Here is a 22,311-nt window from a genome sequence, read left to right on the forward strand (position 1 = left end):
CCCTGCCCCAATTCTTTCCTGTCTGTGTCTGTCACTATGTGTTTGAAGAGAGGGTGTTTAATGAGGTTGGTGTTTTACCTTGTAGAGTTATATGCTCATTGCTCCCGGTTGATCACCTCGAGTCAGTGTCTATTAATAATCATCACTCTTAAGCACAGAAACCTGATCTGTGCTTTCTGCCAACCTCAGTCTAAACAAAGACATTTTGAGTTCTTCCTGAAATCCTTGCATTTTGTGACAGCTCAGGGAATAGTGATAGAATGCTCCCCACTTGCCTGGATGAGTGCAGCCTCAACAACACTCAAGAAGCTGGACACCATCCAGGAGGAAGCAGCCTTTTTGACTGGCACCACATTCACAAGCATCACTCCCTCCACCACCGACGCACATGAGTGACAGTGTAGCACCAAAGAAATGCACTGCAGAAAATCACCAAAGATCCTTGGACAGTACCGTGCAAACCCATGACCACTTCCATGTGGAAGGACAAGGGTAGCAGATATGTGGAAACACCACCATCTTCAAGCTCCCCTCTAAGTCACTCACCATCCTGTCTTGGAAATGTATCACCGTTCCTTCGCTGTCAATGGGTCAAGATCCTGGAATTTAATGGCATTGCGGGTTTACTCACAGCTGGTGAATTGCAGCGGTTCAAGAAAGCAGCTTATCACCACCTTCAAGAGCAAACTAGGGATGGGCAATAACTGTTGGCCCAGCCAGCAATGCCCACATCCCACAATGATTAAATAAACAAATCGTAGGGCATGAATTTCCAACACATTACCTCAGTCAGGCATAAAACTAGCAACAGATTAGCACAAATGTTCCAATAGACCTCCATCTGCGCATAAACAATTTCTTTTCCATTTTTAATTCTACAGGCTCAAATATTTCAGCTGCTCTGAGAATCAGTACATATCAAAATATTTTTATTCACTCATAGGATGGCTGTGCTGCCAATTTTATTGCCTGTCCTTAGTTGTCTCTTGAGAAGGTGGTGGTGAGCTGCCTTCTTGAACCGCTGCAGTCTACATAGACCTACAATGCTGTTGAGGAGGGTATTCCAAAATTTTGCCCCAACGATACAAAGAACGGAGATATATTTCCAAGTCAGGGTGGTGAGTGGCTTGGAAGTGACAGTCCATTAGATTCTGCTGCCTTTGCCCTTCCAAGTAGTAGAGACCATAATTGGTCTTCTTGAGGAAGATGAGACAATCATAGAATCCCTCCAGTGTAGAAGCAGGACATTCAGCTCATTGAGTCCACACCGACCCTCTGAAGAGCATCCCACCTAGACATATCTCTGTAATCCTGCATTTCCCATGGTTAATCCACTAGCCTGCACATCCTGGACACTACAAGCTAATTTAGCATGGCCAATCCACCTGACCTGCACATCTTTGGAGTGTGGGAGGAAACCGGTGCACCCGGAGGAAACCCACGCAGACACGGGGAGAATGTGCAAACTTCACACAGACGGTCACCCAAGGGTGGAATCGAACCCGGGTCCCTGGGCCACTGTGCTGACCTCACTGTGCCTTGATCCTCACCGTGCCTGAAGCTAAGAACTGTGAAATATCTTTGTGGAGGTTCCTGATAAGGGATCGTGTCTTTTATAAATACCAAGTTTAAATAAAAATTGATCAAAAACTCCACTAAAATCATAATATTCCATGACCAGCATCTTATCACTGAGGGAACCACAGTAGTACCCTGCCTAGGATTGCGAAATGAAAGTGGCTCCTGTCCAGCCTGAATTGACAATCATATTAAGAATCTTAAAACAGAGAGCAAAATAATTGCCAATAGTTAACCCGAGTGCTGTATATTACGTATACGGGTTGCGTACCTATGCAGTAGTTTTAGAGTCAAATCATCATCCTGTTATCACCTGATATCTATGATCTCCATCGTCTCCTGTGGTGTGTTCAGGAAGATTTTCAGGTCTTGTCCTTTCTTTAACTGGATTCCACCATCAAGGCTTGTCAATGTTCTCATTCCTGCCACCCATTCCAGACCAGCTTTACCAATTGCCCCGTCAACTCCCATGTGGACAGACACATGAACGTGAGCACTAAAAGCAGAATGGCATAGACACCATGTTAGACTTTCTCCACTCTTCAAATGTCAGTAAGAAACAAACTGAAACAGCATTCGTTTTTGGAATGAGAAGAATTATATTTTGTGTTCAACTATTGTTCTCTTAAAGTAAATGCTTCATTTTTTTGAGAAGGTATAGGTGAATGAGCAGTTGGATGCAAATTATTTTGTTTTTATTCTGATTGCATTTTACCTGCGTTTTTATTTTTTACGCAATTTGTAATTTAAAGTCTCTTTGAAACATAGAGCATTACAGTGTAACATCAGCCAGATGGAGCAACATAGTGGTTTAAGTGCATTCATTTAAGCTTAGCTCTAATTGGCTCGAGATTGCTAGATCAGTTCGATTGAGGTCAGAGTGTCAAGTTGAATGGATCTAGAATCATAGGATGGTTAGAGCAAGGTGGCCTATCATGTACATTTTGGCTCTTTACAACAGCATCTCACTTGCCCACTCTTTCTTCATAGCCCTGCAATTTATTTTTCAGGTACTCCACCAAATTCCACCTCTGAACCTGCCTCCAACACGTTCTCAGGCACTGCATCCATCGCATATCACCTTTGCTTCTTTTGCCAGTCACCTTAAATTGCCCTTTGGTTCCCGATAGAAAGACTTTTTCTTTAATTACTCTGACCAGACTCCTGATGATCTTGTAAATCTCTGATAGATCTTCACAGCCTTTTCTTCTCTCAGGTAAACAGCCCTAGCTTCTCCAATCTAACCACTAAAAGTGCTGCATTCCAGAATCATTCTTTTAAAATCTTTCCTGCATCCTTGATAAAGTGAGATACCAGGATTGAGCACATCACCCCAGTTGAGGGTGGTTTTGAGAACTTATGCCTCTCATTCTGAATCTCAGGATCCCATGTTTAATTAACCAAGTCCTTTCCCAACCTGCTCTGCCACCTTCAATTGTTGCCTCTCTTCAGTCTTCCTCAGAATGCACCACTATGTTCTTTTCTGAATTACATATCATCAGCTACATGTCCTCAGAAGCCTATCACGTCTTCTAAGAATTAAAGAGAAGCTCTTAATTACTAGTTTAGTTTACTTTTCAATTTATCTTGGGTTCATTTTTACCACTGATAAAGTAGATCCTTTACAATGACAAAACAAGTCTTTGGTTGCCAACTGTTTTAAGGATGCATCGTCCAGATTTACTCTGGATGCATTGGCATCGTGCCCACGTTAATGATTACTGGCCAAGGGACCAGGTAAAACCTGGATTGGGAAATTTGCCAGCCCTTAATTGGGCTGGATTTGACAGTTTCCAGTGAGGTGAGAATGGAAAAGCGAGTGGCCCACTTGCCTCCCTGTTCCACCCTAATCACCTCAGCTTGGCTAAGTACATGGTCAGTTGGTGGGAAGGTGTCCGGTCAGCAGCATGGGAGACGGGCAGGGTAGGGATTGGCTCCACGTCCAATCAACAGTCTAGGCTGGGACATCATGTGGGTAAACGGTTGCTCAAACAGGAAGTTAGCCACAACCACCACCCAGACAGCCCCACGTGATCTCTCCCTCTCTCTTTCTACAGGCTCAGAACAGTGAAACAACAAAAACACATACAAACACTGCCACCTTCATCAGGTTCTCATGTTAGCTGCACCCACGACCCATTAGCAGGACGTTTATTTCTCCCACCTCTCATGCTTGACAAATCTACTGAATGCTTTCAAGGATGTAACTAGTAGAGTTTATTAGGGGGAGCCAGTGGATATGCTATAATTGAGAAAGCTTTCAGTAAGATCCCTGAAATAACTCCACTGAGGCTGGTATCCCATCACCAAGTCACCCTTTATTTACGCATGCACAGTGCATGGACTCTAACTAGTTAGCTCAGAACCAGGCCCAAGAGTAAGGAAAGTCACTGACACCTCTGTTTATATTTGCCAGCCTGGGCACCGATTGGTCCAGGTTAACAGCCCTAATCAGGGAACTCATATTCTATGTGATCCACCCGACCAACCTCGTTCCAATCTCTATAGTCCCACAGAAGGGATTAGCATGGAGAGAGTGCATGATTGAGGGTAATGTACTGATATAGACAGACGGGTTGGCAAACAGGAAGCCAAAGAAATGAAACGGGTCTTTTTTTCCAAATGACAGTGACAAGCAGGGGAGTGCAGAGATCAACAATTCACGATCTAAACTAGTGGCTTGGCTGAAGGAACAACATGCACAATTTTAAACTTTGTAGATGACGCAAAGCTGGGCGGGGGATTGACCTGGGAGGAGGATGCAGAGATGCTTCAGTATGATTAGGACAGACTGAGTGTGTGGGAAAAATGCATGGCAGTTGCTGTATGATGTGGATAAATGTGCGGTCATCCACTTTGCAGCAATGACAGAAAGGCAGATTATTACCTGAGCACCTGTAGCTTGGGGAAGGAGGAGATGCAACAAGACCTGGATGCTCTTGTACACCAGTCATTGAAAGTAAGTACACCAGGTCCAACAGGCAATGAAGAAGGCAAATGATATGTCAGCCTTCATAGTGAGAAGTACAGAAGCAGGGATGTTTTGCTGCGATTGTGCAGGCCCTTGGTGAGACCAGACCTGGATTATGGTGTGCAGTTTTGGCCTCCTTATCTGAGGAAGGATGTCCTACCAATGGAGAGAGTGCCACAAAGGTTTAGCCAGATCGTTTCCTGGGATGGCAGGACTGATGTATGAAAAGAGATTGGATCAGTAAGAGCCATATTCACTGGAGTTTAGAAGAATGAGCCAGACGGGGACAGGATCTCACAGAAACCTATAAAATTCTAACAGGACCAGACAGGGTAAACAAAGGAAGGATATTTTCAATGATCAGGGAGTCCAGAACCAGGGGTCACAGTCTAAGAATACAAGGTAGGTCATATTTAGTATGCTTTCCTTTATTGGTCAGAGCACTGAACATAGGAATTGGGAGGTCATGTTGCAGCTGTACAGGACATTGGTTAGCCCACTCTTGGAATATTGCGCGCAATTCTGGTCTCCCTCCTAAAGGAAGGATGTTGTGAAACTTGAAAGGGTTCAGAAAAGATTTACAAGGACATTGCTAGGGTTGGAGGGTTTGAGGGAGAGGCTAAACAGGCTGGTGCTGTTTTCCCTGGAGCATCAGTGGCAGAGGGGTGACCTTATAGAGGTTTACAAAATCCTGAGAGGCATGAGAGTAAATAGACAAGGTATTTTCCCTGGAGTGGGGGAGTCCAGAACTAGAGGGCATCAGTTTAGTGTGAAAAGGGAAAGATTTAAAAAGAAACCTAAGGAGCAACTTTTTCACACAAAGTGGTGTGTGTATGGAATGAGCTGCTGGAGGAAGTTGTGGATACAGGTACAAGTACAACATTTAAAAGGCATATGGGTGGATATATAAATCGGAACGGTTTAGAGGGCTAGGGACTATTTGCTGACAAATGGGACTAGATTAATTTAGGATATCTGGTCGGTATGGATGATTTGGACCAAAGGGTCTGTTTCCGCACTGTACATCTCTATGACTTCATAGAGGATGGAGACGAGGAGAGATGTCTTCATCCAGGGGTGAGGAACCTGTGGAATTCTCTGGTACAGAAAGCAATTGAGGCCAAAACATTGAATATTTTCAAGATGGAGTTAGATAGATTAGATTAGATTCCCTACAGTGCGGAAACAGGCCCTTCGGCCCAACACATCCACACCGACCCTCTGAAGAGTAACCCACCCAGACCCGTTTCCCTCTTACTAATGCCCCTAGCACTATGGGCAATTTAGCATGGCCAATTCACCTGACCTGCACATCTTTGGCCTGTGGGATGAACTGGAGCACCCGGAGGAAACCCACGCAGACACGGGGAAAATGTGCAAACTCCACACAGAGAGTCACCCAAGGCTGAGAATAGAACCTGGGACCCTGGCGCTGTGAGGCAGCAGTGCTAACCACTGAGCCACCGTGCCGCCCCCTTTTTTTTCTGTCAAACAACCGTTCAAACCGTTTAATTTATCCCAACCCTTAACATGGCCCACTAGAATCTCATTATTCTCTTCCCTCTTAAGCAATTTATTCATTTACCTAAAATAAAACAAAAAACTGCAGATGTTGGAGATTTGAAACAGAAACAGAAGATGGAATTAATGAACAATCACCTAACTCGCAAATGTCAACTCTACTTTTTTCGCCAGTAATTTCAGGTTTTGGCCATTTCCCTACGTTGGTCAGTGGTTTTTATTTATTCTCCTGCAGCTGCTCTTTGAGAACTAGCCGGGCTAAAGGGATCAAAGGATAGGAGGAGAAAGTGGGAACAGAATTCTGAGTTGGATAATCAACCAAGATCATATTGAATGGTCTACTCCTGCCCTTAGTTTTCATAGAGATCTCTAGCACAGCAAAAGGACCTTTGGCCAGTCACATCCACACCAGTTAAAAACAACCCCCTAACTATTCTAATCCCATTTTCTAGCACTTGGTCTATTGCCTTGTATGTCTTGGCATCACAAGTGTACTTCAAAATATTTCTTAAATATTCAACCGGTTTTTGGTCTCTCCCACCCTTACAGGCAGCAAGTACCAGATTCCCACCACCCTCTAGATGAAAACATCTTTCCTCACATCTCCTCCAAACCTTCTGCCCTTATCTTTAATCAATGCCCCCCCATTAAGAGGAAACATTTCTTCCTGTCTACCCCATCAATGCCCCTCAATCATAGGGGAGGCAACGGCCTAGTGGTATTATCATTGGACTGTTCATCCAGAGACACAGGAAATGTTCTCAGGGACCTGAGTCAAACCCCACTAAGGCAAATGCTGGAATTTGAATTCATAAAAATCAGAAATTAAGAATCTAATAATGACCACGAAACCATCTCTGATTGTGGGAAAAGCTGATCTGGTTCACTCATGTCTTTTAGGAAAGGAAACTGCCATCCTTACACGTGACTCGAGACCCACAGAAATGTGGTTGACTCTTAAATGCCCTCTGGGCAATTAGGGATAGGCAATAAATCGTGGTCTAGCCCGTGATGCCCACATTCTATCAATGAATAAAAAGAAAATCACATCCCCTCTCAACCTCTCCTGCTCTAAGGAAAACAATCCAAGTCTATCCAAGCTGAAACTCTCTAGCCCGGACAACATCCTGGTAAATTGTTGTGGTTCTGTTCGCCGAGCTTGGAGCTTGTGTTGCAGACGTTTCGTCCCCTGTCTAGGTGACATCCTCAGTGCTTGGGAGCCTCCTGTGAAGCGCTTCTGTGATCTTTCCTCCAGCATTTGTAGTGGTTTGAATCTGCCGCTTCCGGTTGTCAGTTCCAGCTGTCCGTTGCAGTGGTCGGTACATTGGGTCCAGGTCAATGTACTTATTGATTGAATCTGTGGATGAGTGCCATGCCTCTAGGAATTCCCTGGCTGTTCTCTGTTTGGCTTGTCCTATAATAGTAGTGTTGTCCCAGTCGAATTCATGTTGCTTGTCATCTGCGTGTGTGGCTACTAAGGATAGCTGGTCGTGTCGTTTCGTGGCTAGTTGGTGTTCATGGGTGCGGATCATAACAGCACACAAACCAACAGCTACTCTCAAACAACAACTCACCAGAACGAAGGACCCGATACCCAGCATGAGCAAAACCAATGTAGTGTACAAAATTCCATGCAAGGACTGCACAAAACACTACATAGGACAAACAGGAAGACAGCTAACGATCCGCATCCATGAACACCAACTAGCCACGAAACGACACAACCAGCTATCCTTAGTAGCCACACATGCAGATGACAAGCAACATGAGTCCGACTGGGACAACACTACTATTATAGAACAAGCCAAACAGAGACAGCCAGGGAATTCCTAGAGGCATGGCACTCATCCACAGATTCAATCAATAAGCACATCGACCTGGACCCAATATACCGACCACTGCAGCAGACAGCTGGAACTGACAACCAGAAGCAGCAGATTCAAACCACTACAAATGCTGGAGGAAAGATCACAGAAGCACTTCACAGGAGGTTCCCAAGCACTGAGGATGTCACCTAGACAGGGGACGAAACGTCTGCAACAAAAATTCCCAGCTCAGTGAACAGAATCACAACAACAAGCACCCGAGCTACAAATCTTCTCACAAACTTTGAATCCTGGTAAATCTCCTTTCACCCTCTCCAGTGCCACTGAATCCCTTCTATAATGTAGACTCCAGAATTGTACACAATTGTACTCCAACTGTGACCTAACAAACATTTTATACGGTTTCACCATAACCACCCTGCTCTTAAACTCTCTGCCTTGGCTAATTAAGGCAAACAGCCCATCTGACTCTTTAATTATTGAATCCACCTGCCCTGTTACCTTACGTGACTGGTGGACATGTACACCATGGTCTCTCTGATCCTCAGTGCTTCCCAAGGTCCAACCATTCATCATGTATTATCTTGCCTTGTTTGTCCTATCTAACTGCATTACATTTCTATGTTTCTCACACCTGGCACGAAGCATTGCTGAATCAAAAATCACGCAGAATTGACGGCTTAATAAGGCCAATTATTGTTAATTGGTTACTGTGTAATGGCAGACAGAACTCTGATTTTTGCACCTTCTCTCCTTCCATAATACTGAAGGCTGGCGTGATGACCCATAGTTTACATATACTGGATAAGAGGAGGATGTGGCTGTGATATCCAAATTAAGATGTAGCAACATCCACTTTCAGGCAAATTTTGAGGAGCACAACAATTCCATTTTATTGCACCTCTTGTGAAACAAAATTAATATTGATTTCATTGCAATTAATATTGTAAAGGTATTTTGTATCCATACCTTGGCTTGATGAAACCAGTGATGATAAAGTCTGTTCGTTGCTTAACATCGATGTTCCCTTTAATTTTAAAGTTTGTGCCAGCTGATGCATTTACAGCAAGTCTAATAGGGAGGCCTGAGATGGAGGAAAATGTCAACTCCTCTGTAGCTAGACTGGTCCTTCTGTTATACTGAACCTCCTGACCCTGAAGGAAGCAATGAGATGAACTGAGTGACTACATACAAATGTTAGGTTCAGCAGGAAGGAAGTTACTGCTGTGAATTTAGTGTTAGACTCTTCCAATCAGCTGACATAGTTTCCAGGCAAGCAGCCCATTTATTGCCTATTTCAGCTTCCTGTCAATATTATAGGTGTGTCGGTACACTCCACCAGGAAAATCACTGTTTGCTAACCACTCTTGGAGAATATATTGATTCACCTTTGAATAATCAAATACCGTTCTGAACTGAACGACTTAAAACAAGCAAAATAGCTTCATTAAATTCAGTTCCCATCATTAATGATCAAAAGGGTTAAATCTCTTTATTACCTTTAAAAGTCTGATGGCAATTTCTGCCATGTCCAGGGAATATTGCTTTATCTGAGCCCTCATATCACTGCAGTCTAAAAAGCTGAGCTCATTTCCAAATATCTTCATGCTCAGGCCACACGTCAGCTTCTTCTTCTTCTTTGCCATCCGTTTTGTAAACTAAATCAACAAAACAAGACAAAAATCTGAATATGATTCGGCGAGAAGGGCAAATCAATGAGAGACCACACTTTTCACATAGAGTCATGGAGATGTACAGCATGGAAACAGGCCCTTCAGTCCAACTTGTCCATGCCGACTACATTAGTTAACCTAGTCCCATTTGCAAGCATTTGGCCCTTATCTCTCTGAACCCTTCCTCTTCATTCACCCATTTGGATGGCTTTTAAATGTTGCAGTTGTAACAACCTCTACCACTTCCTCTGGCAGCTCATTCCATCCACACACTACCCTCTGCAGGAAGACGTTGCCCCTAGGTCCCTTTTAAATATTTACCCTCTCACCCTAAACCTATTTAGTTTTGTATTCCACTGCCCTGGGGAAAAGACCTTGACTATTTCCCTATCCACATCCCTTATAATGTTATAAGCTCTGAAAGGACACCCCTCAGCCTCCACCACTCCAGGGATGCGCATTCATAGATGGTTTGAGTTATTTCAGAACCTAATTAATTTAAATTGAGCTCATTTATATTGTGAATAGAATATAAGCTATCCAGTGGGTTCTTCTAGCACAGTTATAGTGTCCCATCCTCTGGACAAAGAGGCCCAGGATAGAGTCCCAAAGATCGAGTCACAGAAATAAACAGCAGAGAAACAGACCCTTCGATCCAATTCGTCCATGCCGACCAGATATCCTTAATGAATCTAGTCCCATTGGCCAGCATTTGGCCCATATCTCTCTGAACCTTTCCTGTTCATTGACACAACCAGATGCCTTCTAAATGCTGTTTTTGTACCTGCCTCCTCCACCCCTATTTCTGGTAGCTCATTCCATAAATGCACAACCCTCTGCATGAAAAAGCTGCTCCTTAAGCCCCTTTTAAATCTTTCCCCCTCACACTATCCATGCCCCTCATGATTTTATAAACCTCTATAAAGGTCACCCCTCAGCCTCCGATGCTCCAGGGAAAACAGCCTCAACCTATTCAGACTCTCCCTATAGCTTAAACCCTCCAGCCCTGGCAACATCCTTGTAGATCTTTTCTGAACTCTTTCAAGTTTCACAACATCCTTCCTATAGGAAGGAGACCAGAATCGCATGCAGTATCCCAAAAGTGGCCTGACCAATGTCCTGTACAGCCACAACATGACCTCTTAACTCCTATACTCAATACCAAACACCTTCTTCACTATCCTATCTACCTGCAACTCCACTTTCAAGGAGCTATGAACCTGCACTCCAACGTCTCTTTGTTCAGCAACACTACCCTGGACCCTACTATTAAGGTGTATAAGTCCTACCCTGATTTGCTATTCCAAAATGCAGTACCTCACATTTATCTAAACTAAACTCCATCTACACCTCCTCAGTCCATTAGCCCATCTGATCAAGATCCCGTTATACTCTAAGGTAATCTTCTTCACTGCCCACTACACTGCCAATTTTGATGTCATCTGCAAACTTACTAACCATACCTCCTGTGTTCACATCTAAATCAACTTTATAAATGATGAAAAGCAGTGGACCACGATCCTTATGGCAAACCACTGGTCACAGGCCTCCAATCAAAAAAGCAGTCCTCCGCCACCACTCTCTATCTCCTACCTTTCAGCCAGTTCTGCATCCAAATCATGAGTTCTCCATCCATTCTGTGTGATCTAACCTTGCTAACCAGTCTACCACGAGGAACCTTGTCAAACACCTTACCAAAGTCCATGTAGATCACATCCACCGTTCTGCCCTCATCAATCCTCCTCGTTAATTTTTCAAAAAAATTCAATCAAGTTAAATGAGACATGATTTCCCAAATACAAAGTCATGTTGACTATCCCTAATCAGGGCACAGCCAGTCATTTCTGATTCCTTTGGTTTTTTACATCAGGATGCACTATTCTAGGGTCAATCCTGCTATCCCAGCACATTTATTAAATAATAATTTTCAGAAAGTGGGCACCACTAGTCACATCGGCACTTATTGCCTATCCTTAATTACCCTTTAGTAGGTGGTAGTGAGTTGCTGGCTTGAACTGTTGCAATCCATCTGATGCAGGGAAACCCATATCGCAGTTAGGGAGCGAGTTCCAGCCGCAATACTGAAGGAACAATGATATATTTCCAAGCCAGGATTACGAGTGGCTTGGAGGGGTCATGTTCCTATGTAGTTGAGGCCTTTGTCCTTTTAGACAGAAGTAGTCATGGGTTTGGAAGTAGCTGCCTAAGGATCCCAGGAAAGTTACTGCAGCGTGTCTTGTAGATGGTATATACTGCTGCTGCTGAGCATTGGTGATGTAGAAAATAAGGAACCAACCACGTTGGCTGCTTTTGTCCTGGAAGGTGTCAAGTTTCTTTAGCATTGTTGGAGCTCTGGAGAGTATTCCATCACACTCCTCACTTGAGTTACCAAATTCTGACTTACTCTAGTTCCCACTGTGTTTATATGACTAGTCTAGTTCAGCTTCTGTTCAATGGTAGCCCCCTCCTCAGGATGTTGACAGTGGTGCATTCAGAATTAACAATGATATTGAACGTCAAGGGGCAATGGTTACGTGCCATCTTGTTGGAGATGGTCACTGCCTGGCATTTGTGGGTGCAAATGTTACTTGCCACATGCCAGCCCAAACCTGGATATTGTCCAAGACTTGCTACATTTCGGCATGTATTGCTTCAGTATCTGAGGAGTTGATAATGGTGCTGAGCATTGTGCAATCATCAGCGAACATCCCCACTTCTGACCTTGTGATGGAGGGAAGATCATTGATGAAGCAGCTGATGATGATTGGGCCTAGGTTACTATCCTAAGGAACTCCTGCGGAGATGTCCTGGAGCTGAGATGACTGACCTCCAACAAACACAGCCATCTTCCTATGTGCCAGGTATAACACCAATCAGTGGAGATCTTGCCCCCAATACCCATTTTTTCCAGTTTTGCTTGAGTTCCTTGAGCCACACTTGGTCAAATGTGGTTTTGACATCAAGGACTAGGGACTAGAGTAACCAGGAGAAAATAAGGCCCCTTAAAGATCTACAAGATTGTCTATGTGTGGAACTACAGGATATGGATGAGATATTAAATGAATATTTACAGTGGAGAAGGATGTGGAAGCAATAGGACTTGGGGAAATAAACAGTGATATCTTTAAAAGTGTCCATATTACAGAAGAGGTGGTGCTGGACGTCTAAAAACACAAAGGTGGATAAATCCCCAGGACCTGATCAGATGTATCCCAGAACTATGAGAGAAACTGGGGAAGAGATTGCTAGGCTCCTTGCTGAGGTATTTGTATCTTCAATAGCCATGGGTGAGGTGCCAGAAAACTGGAGGGTGGCTAATATGGTACCATTATTCAAGCAAGGGAATTATAGAACAGTGAGCCTCATCAGCATTATGTACGTTGTTGGAGGGGATTGAGAGACAGGATTTACATATATCTGGAAAGACAAGGACTGATTAAGGATAGTCAACATGGCTTTATGCGTGGGAAATCATGCCTCATTAATTTGATTGAGTTTTTTGAAGAAGTGACAAAGAAGGTAGTTGAAGGCAGAGTGGTAGACATTATCTATATGACTTTCAGCAAGGCACTGGACAAGATAACACATAGTAGACTTGTTAGCAAGTTTAGATCAAATGGAATACGAGGAAAGGTAGCCGTTTGGATACAAAATTGGCTTGAATGCAGGAGACAGAGGGCGGTGGTAGAGAGTTGTTTTTTGGACTACAGGCCTGTGACCAGTGGGTTTCTGTAAGGATCGGTGCTGCATCAATTGCTTTTCGTCATTTATAAATGATCTGGATGTGAATATAGCAGTATGGTTAGTAAGTTTGCAGATGACACCACTGATGTAGTAGACAGTGAAGGTGATCTCAGTACAATGGCACCATAATCAGATGGGCCAATGGGCTGAGGAGCGGCAGACAGAATTTAATTTAGATAAATGTGAAGTTTGCATTTTGGTAAGGCAAACCAGGGCAGAGCTTATGCAGTTCATGGTAGTGTCCTGGCAGTGTTGCCAAACGAAAAAAACCTCAGGCTACATGTGCATTAAAGTGGAGTTGCAAGTAGACAGGGTAGTGACAGAGGCGTTTGGCACACTTGCCCTCATTGGTGAGTGCACTGAGTATAGGAGTTAGGACGTCATGTTGCAGCTGTGGTACATTGGTGAGGCCACTTTTAGAATACCGCATTCAATTCTGGTCTCCCTGCTCGAGGAAAGATGTTATTAAACTTGAAAGGGGCCAGTAAAGGTTTACAATGATGTTGCCAGAATTGGAGAGTTTGAGCTATAGAGAGACACTGAATAGGCTGGGGCTACTTTCCCTGGATCATCAGAGGCTGAGGGGTGACCTTACAGAGGTTTATAAAATCATGAGGGACATGGATAGGGTGAATGGCCAAGGTCTTTTTTTCAGGATAGGGAAGCCCAAAACTAGAGGACATAGGTTTAAGGTGAAAGGGGAAAGTTTTAAAGGGGACCTGAGGGGCAACTGTTTCACACAGAGGGTGATGTGTGTATGGAACGAGCTGCCAGAGGAAGTGGTGGAGATGAGTACAATTAGGACACTTAAAAGGCGTCTGGATGGGTACAGGATTAAGAAGGGGTTAGAGGGATATGGCCCAAATGCTAGCGAATGGAACTGGATCAGTTTAGCATAGTTTTGGGCGGCATGGTGGCTCAGTGGTTAGAACTGTTGCCTCAGCGTGAGGGATCTGGGGCCTGATCCCAGCCTCGGGCGACTGTCTACGTAGAGTTTGCACACACTCCCTGTGTCTGTGTGGGTTTCCTCTGGGCGCTAAAGTTTCCTCCCACAGTCCAAAGACGTGCAAGTTAGGTGGATTGACCATTGTAAATTGCCTCGTAGTGTCCAGGGATGTGCAGGCTAGGTGGATTAACTGTGGGAAATGCAGGTTATAGGGATGGGTGGATCTTCAAAAGGGGTGGTGTGGACTCGATGAGCTGAATGGCCTGCTTCTACACTGTAGGGATTCTATGATTCTGAGATATCTGGTCGGCATGGATCAAAGGGTCTGCTTCCTTGCTGTATAACTGTATGTTGGCCAGTCTCACCTCACCTCTGGCAGTCGGCTCTTTTGTCCATGTTTAGAACAAGGCTGACCTGAGGTCAGGAGCTGAGTGGCTCTGGCAGAGCGTTATGAGGGATGGTTGCTGACAGCATCATTTGATAGCACTGTCAAAAACCCCTTTCAACACTTTGCTGACGATGAAGAGTAGACTGATTGGGTCATAATTGGCCGGGTTGGATTTGCCATGTTTTCGTGCACAGGACATACCTGGGCAATATTCCACACTGTCGGGTACACATTGTCAAGTCCATGAGTGCCCATCCTCTCAGAGACCCTTCCCCTTGACCCTCATAACACAAGAGCATCAGAAATGGGAGTAGGAGGACATTCAACCCCTCGAGATCACTCAGCCAGTGAGATAATCGTCTATTTCAACACCATCATCCTCACATCCCTTAATGTTTTTAATACATAGAAATCTATTAATCTATCCTTAAGCATAGTTAACAACTGAGCTTCCAAAGACTCATGAGCTTGAGTTGAAAACAATTCTTCCTGATCTTAGTACTAAATGACTTGCCCCTTTATTCTGAGATTTGGTTGCCCAGTTCTGGACCCTCAAACAGGCACAATGCCCTTCTTGCACCCAACTGGTTAGGAGCATGTTAAGTTCTGGGGCACAAGTTGCCAGTAATTTGCTGGAATACTGTCAGGACACACAACATTTGCAGTATCCAGCTGGAAAGAAAGAGGAATGAAAGCCTTATTTCTTCCAGGGAGTTCTATTTCTTGAGTAAAATGCAAAATAATTTATATATATAAGACTTATAAAATCTGGCAATACTTGTTCCAAATGCACAAATGACAGTTGAATGCAAGTCATAGAGTCATACGGCATGGAAACAGACTGTTCAGTCCAACCCATCCATGTTCCCAAACTGAACTAGTTTCACTTGCCTGCATTTGGCCCTCATCCCTCTAAACCTGTCCTATTCATGTACTTCCCTCATCCCTCCAAACCTTTCCTATTCATGTACTTACCCAAATGTCTTCTAAATGCTGTAACTGTACCCATTTCCACCACTTTTTCTGGCAGTTCATTCCACACACAAACCACTCTCCCTGTGTAATAAAGTTGCCCCTCATGTCCTTTTTAAAGGTTTCTCCTGTCACCTTAAAAATATGTCCCCTAGGTTCGAACACCCCAACCTAGGGGGAAAACCCTTTTCGGTTTGACAACTAACTATAGCTACGTATTTTCTCTCCAAGATTCCCAATTTAGATCACCTCAGACTTAACTTGCTTAACCTTCCCATTTGAGTTGATATTTTATTAAGTGCATCCTTACTTTAGCCTCAAGTTCATAAATGCCGCTATAGTCCACGTTCTGGCAGCTCCGTTTTGCCTTCTCCACTTGCTGCCTCACCGCTACAAACTTGCTGAGCGGGTGCCTCCGTACAGCTCCCAGCTTCTCCACAGACTGAACTGAAGTCTTCAGCGGATTTCTCATCCTCCATTTCTTCCCGGAACCTTTTGTACCTTTGGGAGCATCCATCAAAGGACCTAGTTTGTGACCAAACATTTTCTGCACTAGGTATTCAGCATTTTCGACCCTAATGCCAACCTGCAAAGGTACAAGCAGAAAATGTTATACTGTAATATCACACTGGCTCCCTTTACCTTCCATGATGCAAATTATCTTCATCCTGAAATGAAAAATGTTATCGGCAAGGTCGCTTATTTGTACTTATCCTCGAGAGACAAAAAAAAAGTGAAATTGTGCATGCGAGACCAAACATCCTAATAATTTTCCCTATAGATGAGAATTCAGCAGGATTTCAGGGTGCTGCCACTTCATTTGAGATAATTGCATTACAGTCAGACAGTAATACAGCACAGAAACAGGCCTTTCAGCCCAAACTGGTCCATGCTGAACATGAGGTCAGCTAGTTCCAATTGCTTATATTTGGTCCAAATCTCTCTCAACTCTTCCTATCCACATACCTATCCAAATGTTTTTATTAAATGTTGCTATTGTACCTGCCTCAACCACTTTCTCTGGCATCCCTGATGAAGGGCTCTTGCCCAAAACGTTGATTCTCCTGCTCCTCGGATGCTGCCTAACCTGCTGTGCTTTTCCAGCACCACACTCTCAACTCCACTTCCTCTGGCTGCCCATTCCATGTACACATCACTCTCTGTGTGAAGAAGTTGCCCCTCAGGTCCTTCCTAAACCTTACCCCTCTCGCTTTAAACCTAAGCCCTTGAGTTTTCAATTCCCCATCCCTGGAAAAAAGACTGTATGCGTTCATCCTATCTATGCACTCATGATTTTATATGCCACAATAAGGCCGCTCCTCATTCTCCTACGTTCCAATGATTAAAGTCCTATCCTGGCCAACCTCCTCTTATACCAACCCTGACTACTAGTCCTGTCAACATTCTCATAAATCTTCTTTGCACTGTTTCCAGTTTAATGAAGTCTTTCATATGACAGGGTGACCAAACTTGTATACAAGACCCAGAGTAATATCTGTTTACCTATTATATTTGCGAATTGCAATTTCTAGATTGTAATCCTCAAAGTACGAGATACTGTGTAAAAATAGCCTAGATTTTCCATTTGGGTGTCAGCACGGTTAGGGGCACACATCTAACCCTTAGCCCAATCTTGGTGTCATTGGAATGATGAAGGGCCTGCAGGCATGGACAAGTCACCCAGAATTTCTGAGATCTTCAGTTGGTAACATGGCTCCCCAAGTCCATGAGTATCCATCCTCTCAAAGACAAGATTAGAGTGGTCCTGGAAAAGCACAGCATGTCAGGCAGCATCCAAGGAGCAGGAAAATCGACATCTCGGGCAGGAGCCCTTCATCTTCATTGCCTGCCCTTCCTGCACCCAACTGTTGATCCCTGTAGGAACTTTCCATGTTTGAATGAGATCACCTCCTATACTTCTGAACTCCAGAAATGGGTGTCCGGTCTACTTAATATTGCATCAAAGGACAGTCCTCCCAGCCTAAGAATTAGTTAACTGAATCTTTGTTGCACTCTGAGACAAATATGGGAAGATCAAGACTGCCCAATACTTTGTGTGGTCTCACCAAGCCCAAGACTGATGGTTACAAATAAGCTGGAATAATCACTTCCAATGGCAGTAAAGTGCAGTAACTCTTTGGGCCTCCTTAATTCAGTCACTGACCAGGAAATCGCCAAGTCCTGCCAATATAGATTTTTCATGGAGAAGGTGGTGAAACTAATTGCTTCAGCAAGCACAGCATGCAGAACCTGTTTGCATGTATCTGCAGAATGTGAAATGATTTATGTGGGTGTTGGGGTTAGTCTGACAGCCAGCTGCTGATCTGAGGTAGCCTTTCAAAGCAGCCTTTCTCTGCTCCCTGACTCCTCCTGCACTGAACTGTATTGAGACTCTAGGGCTGCAAGTAGGATGCATCCCTTTCTTTAAAAAAAACTACAAAAGTAGTGGGCAAAGTTAGTCCTGAGTCAGCTATACAGTTTTGAAGCCTTTCACTGGCTTTTTTGAAAAATCTGGGCCAATTTCTCAGCTCCCCGTTGAAGGGTTTATGCTGGAAACGTTGATTCTCCTGCTCCTCAGATGCTGCCTGACCTGCTGTGCTTTTCCAGCACCACACACAAACTATTTTTCACACTATTTGGCATTGCAATTTGCAAACGGGGAGTCAGAGATCAGCACATGAACAGTACGCTTCATACAATCCCAAATTTGGAAGCCATCTAAAAAGGTAAGCAACAAAGCTATTCTTTCAATAGCTTTGAGCAGAAAGGTGGTTGCTTACTGGAGTGTGGAATGTCTCACTGTAACACAGAGGATATAGAACATAGAAAAGTACAGCGCAGTACAGGCCCTTTGGCCCTCGATGTTGCGCCGATCCAAGCCCACCTAACCTACACTAGCCCACTATCCTCCATATGCCTATCCAATGCCCATTTAAATGACCATAAAGAGGGAGAATCCACCACTGCTACTAACAGGGCATTCCATGAACTCACGACTCGCTGAGTAAAGAATCTACCCCTAACATCTGTCCTATACCTACCACCCCTTAATTTAAAGCTATGCCCCCTCGTAATAGCTGACTCCGTACGTGGAAAACGGTTCTCATGGTCAACCCTATCTAAACCCCTAATCATCTCCAGGAACCCCAGGAGAAAGTGAGGACAGCAGATACGGCAGAGTCAGAGTTGAAAAGTGTGGGGTGCTTCACACAGCAGGTCAGGCAGCATCCAAGGAGCAGGAAAGTCGACATTTCAGGCATAAGCATTCCTGCTCCGTGGATGCTGCTTGACCTGCTGCATTTTTCCAGCGCCACACGCTTTGACTCTGGTAGGAATTTTATTCAAATGAAACGGCATCTATTAAAATCAAGACTGGAAAGCCCAGTGATGTATGTTTGAGGGTAACAGAAAATGGTTTTGAATCTAAAAACAACATGAGCTCTAGATAAATTCTCAATGCCTTTAGAATAAAAAAAGCTGCATTTAATAATTTCACATTTCCAGTTATTTCTGAAGGTTTGTTTTACCTCAAGACCAATTTTTTTTTTCTGGATCGAACTAAGAGGTTCTTAGGCTCTGCAGTAGATAGGGGAAACTTTCTTCTTCTTTCCACATTCTTAATTTTGAAGGAGGTGGCTGAGTGGAGCATTGGTTACCTTCCTCCCTGTGATCCAGATATTCCCAAATTCAGATCCCACCCCAAGGATGTGCTGACAAAGGAGGATGTGCAGCCACATCCTCCTTTATATCAACTTGTAAACCCTTCTAAGATACACCAACAGCAGACAGAAAGAGCAGGAGAGAATCTTGGTCAGCCATATAAAGGAAATTCCTGATGAAGGGCTTTTGCCCGAAACGTCGACTTTCTTGCTCCTTGGATGCTGCCCTACCTGCTGTGCTTTTCCAGCACCACTCTAATCTCGACTCTAATCTCCAGCATCTGCAGAACCCACTTCTGCCATACAAAGGAAGTATCTACAGGCGCCACGTATAGTGGTGTACTGGCGAGTTTTGAGAAGATTTGTACAGTGGTGTACTGTTTCATTGTTAACCCAGTTCTACATTGGATCCACAGAAAATTAAATCACAATCCATTTGGAATCTAATATTCACTGGATTAGCTTCCACTTTTCAGTAAGGGCCCCATATGAAATAGATTCAGGCCAGTACGATGCTGGGCATTAATGTCACCAGGATGGGATTCGATCCCTGTTCCCATTGGGTGGATTCAAGACCTGCCTCTCTGCCCTGTGGTGGAGCTATCAGGAGATACTTCCAGGCAGAGGGAGATGAAGAGAAAATTACTGTAGCTTTGCTAGTGAAAGAGACACCATAATCATCACATCAGAAATCTTGGCATGTGACAGGTTGGAAGACACGTGGGGTGCAGGAGGAGCTGATTTGATCAGAGCTAATATGGCTTTATTTAAACTAACCAATTTGAATTTTGGACAAAGGAACACCTATGGAGGAAAGCGGGAACCGACTGCTATGAAGTACTTGGATTTCCAAAAAGAATCTGGAGTAGGCCATTTACCACTGAGATGAGGAGAAATTACTTCACCCAGAGAGTGGTGAGCTTGTGGAATTCTCTGCCAGAGAAAGTGACCGAGGCCAAAACATTGAATGTTTTCCAGAAGGGGTTAGATACAGTTGTTCAGGCCTAAAGTGATCAAAGGGTATGGGGACAAAGCAGGAATGGGGACTGAGGTGGATGATCAGCCATGATCATATTGAATGGTGCAGCAGGCTTTAAGGGTTGAATGGCCTACTCCTGCTCCTAGTTTTCATGTTTCAATATAAAAGGCATTTGATATGATCTCAAACTGAAGGTTATTGCAAATGATTAAGAGCTCATGGTGTAGCAATAACAGATTAGCATGGATAGAAGTTTGGTTAGTTAACCTATTTTTTGTATTTTTCCTATTACTCTTGATGAGTTATTGTGCACGGATCCCAAATCCCTCTGATCATTTACAGCTCTCAGCTTCTCACCAGTACATTTATCTCCCTTTGGATCAAAAGGCATGATTTCACATTTTCCCACCTCTACCAGTCTTATTCATTCACTCATTTAGTCCATCAATGCCCCTTTACAACTTTCTGCCCCTATCTTGATCAATTATTGAGTCATCTAACTTGGTTTTACCAGCAACGTTGGCTGTCTAATTCTCAAAGGTATTTATAAACAGAGGAAAGCACCAACAATGACTGTAATAAACTACTGAATTAAATTTTAAACCCTTTCCTGATGAAGGCAAAAGTTGGTTAATTGTATAATTCACTTGCAGTGTTAAGACAGCTCTCAAAATCAGTACATAATGTCTACAAACAAGTAAAGTTATACAAATGCTGGATAACTTACTCCAAGGGGCTATGTAGTTTATACACACAGCTGGTTGAGAAAGCTTGTGGAGTTCAAACAAAATCTGATTGATTATTTAATGGAGACCCACTCACAAACATTTTAAATAAAACTAGTTGTGCCTGACTGTGACATTGATGGGAGCAGATTAATATCAAAACTCTTCTTGGGTGAAGCATTTGAAACACCCAAAACATGCTTCTGAAGATTAAGTAACATTTTCAAAGGAAGCGTTTTGTTTGATTAAATATAACCTGCCTCAAGGAGATTCACAGCGTAGCCCATCACAAATACAGTCAAATTGGCCATCGCTGAGCGTGGCATGAAGGACTTAGGAGAGAAAACGAGGGCTGCTTCTGCATTTGCTCCAACAGAGGACGTTTCTGCAATAAACAAACAAAAAAAAAACCTTAGATGGGCAGTCAAAAGTCCCTTTTCATTAAACACTAAGGCATCTTTCTAACTATTTATTTCACACAATTAGTGCAAGTACAACAAATATTTAAAACATAACTGAACAAGCAAAACTTCAATACCAGGATATTTTCTCAGGCTGTTTACCCATTACTGTAATAAACATTGGAAATTACCCTTTATTAACCATGACTTCATAGCAATTGAGTCAGACCACCCTCAGGAAGGGCCAGCTAAGTCACAGTCTAGAAAAAAATGTTATAGAGTGAACCACACATTGTGAACTGTGTTACAATAACATTTGAAATGTCACAGGCTTGAAAAGTATCCCCATTATCAAAAAAATGCATAATAAATGGTGACCTATTACTCAATTAAGAATAAATTCTTCATTAGTTTGGTCACAAGGAACTTATACCAAACAACCTTTCCCTTCAGTTGTTCACAGGAAGCAACTACTGACCCTACCAGCACATTTAAGGCTCACTGCACAGTATCCGACATTAGATGTGATTCTGCAATTGGGTAACATTTGTTTATCTTTTAACTTAACTTTTTCAATTGTAATGTTTATCTTTTAACTTTATTTATTTGTTTTCCTAATTTATGCTATGAAGAACTGTAATGTAGAACTTTTAGCTTTTTTCTCTCTCGATTTTTGTACCTAATCTACTATAGTACCAGAGATTTGAAACTAGTTACTTTATACCATAGACGGCACCATAATACACTTCACCATACTCCTGCACTTCCCTGTACTTGAGTGCACACACCCTATTAAAACCTAAATTTTAATTAATCTGCGTGTGAAGAATTATGCTGACAACTAATATAGACGTTATAGTCAGGCTCACAGTATGGTATTTTTGCATGCAATCATCTATAGGGTTTTGATCTTTGCAGACAGGAAGAA

At 43.3% G+C, this 22,311-nt stretch overlaps 1 protein-coding gene across 2 annotated transcripts in view; it reads right to left on the reverse strand.

The window, feature by feature from the left end:
• LOC122560484 overlaps window positions 1–22,311 on the reverse strand; it is a 429,307-nt gene that overhangs the window by 284,204 nt on the left and 122,792 nt on the right. For both annotated transcript variants that reach the window (XM_043711128.1, XM_043711129.1), the window contains exons 15-19: window positions 21,243–21,367; window positions 15,930–16,205; window positions 9,396–9,554; window positions 8,866–9,050; window positions 1,892–2,074 (exon numbers count right to left, since the gene is read on the reverse strand). In XM_043711128.1, the coding sequence (XP_043567063.1) occupies window positions 1,892–2,074; window positions 8,866–9,050; window positions 9,396–9,554; window positions 15,930–16,205; window positions 21,243–21,367 (928 nt within the window). The remainder of the gene's footprint in view (window positions 1–1,891; window positions 2,075–8,865; window positions 9,051–9,395; window positions 9,555–15,929; window positions 16,206–21,242; window positions 21,368–22,311) is intronic.

The sequence above is a fragment of the Chiloscyllium plagiosum genome, chromosome 21, assembly GCF_004010195.1.
Source record: "Chiloscyllium plagiosum isolate BGI_BamShark_2017 chromosome 21, ASM401019v2, whole genome shotgun sequence".
Taxonomy (NCBI): Eukaryota; Metazoa; Chordata; class Chondrichthyes; order Orectolobiformes; family Hemiscylliidae; genus Chiloscyllium; species Chiloscyllium plagiosum.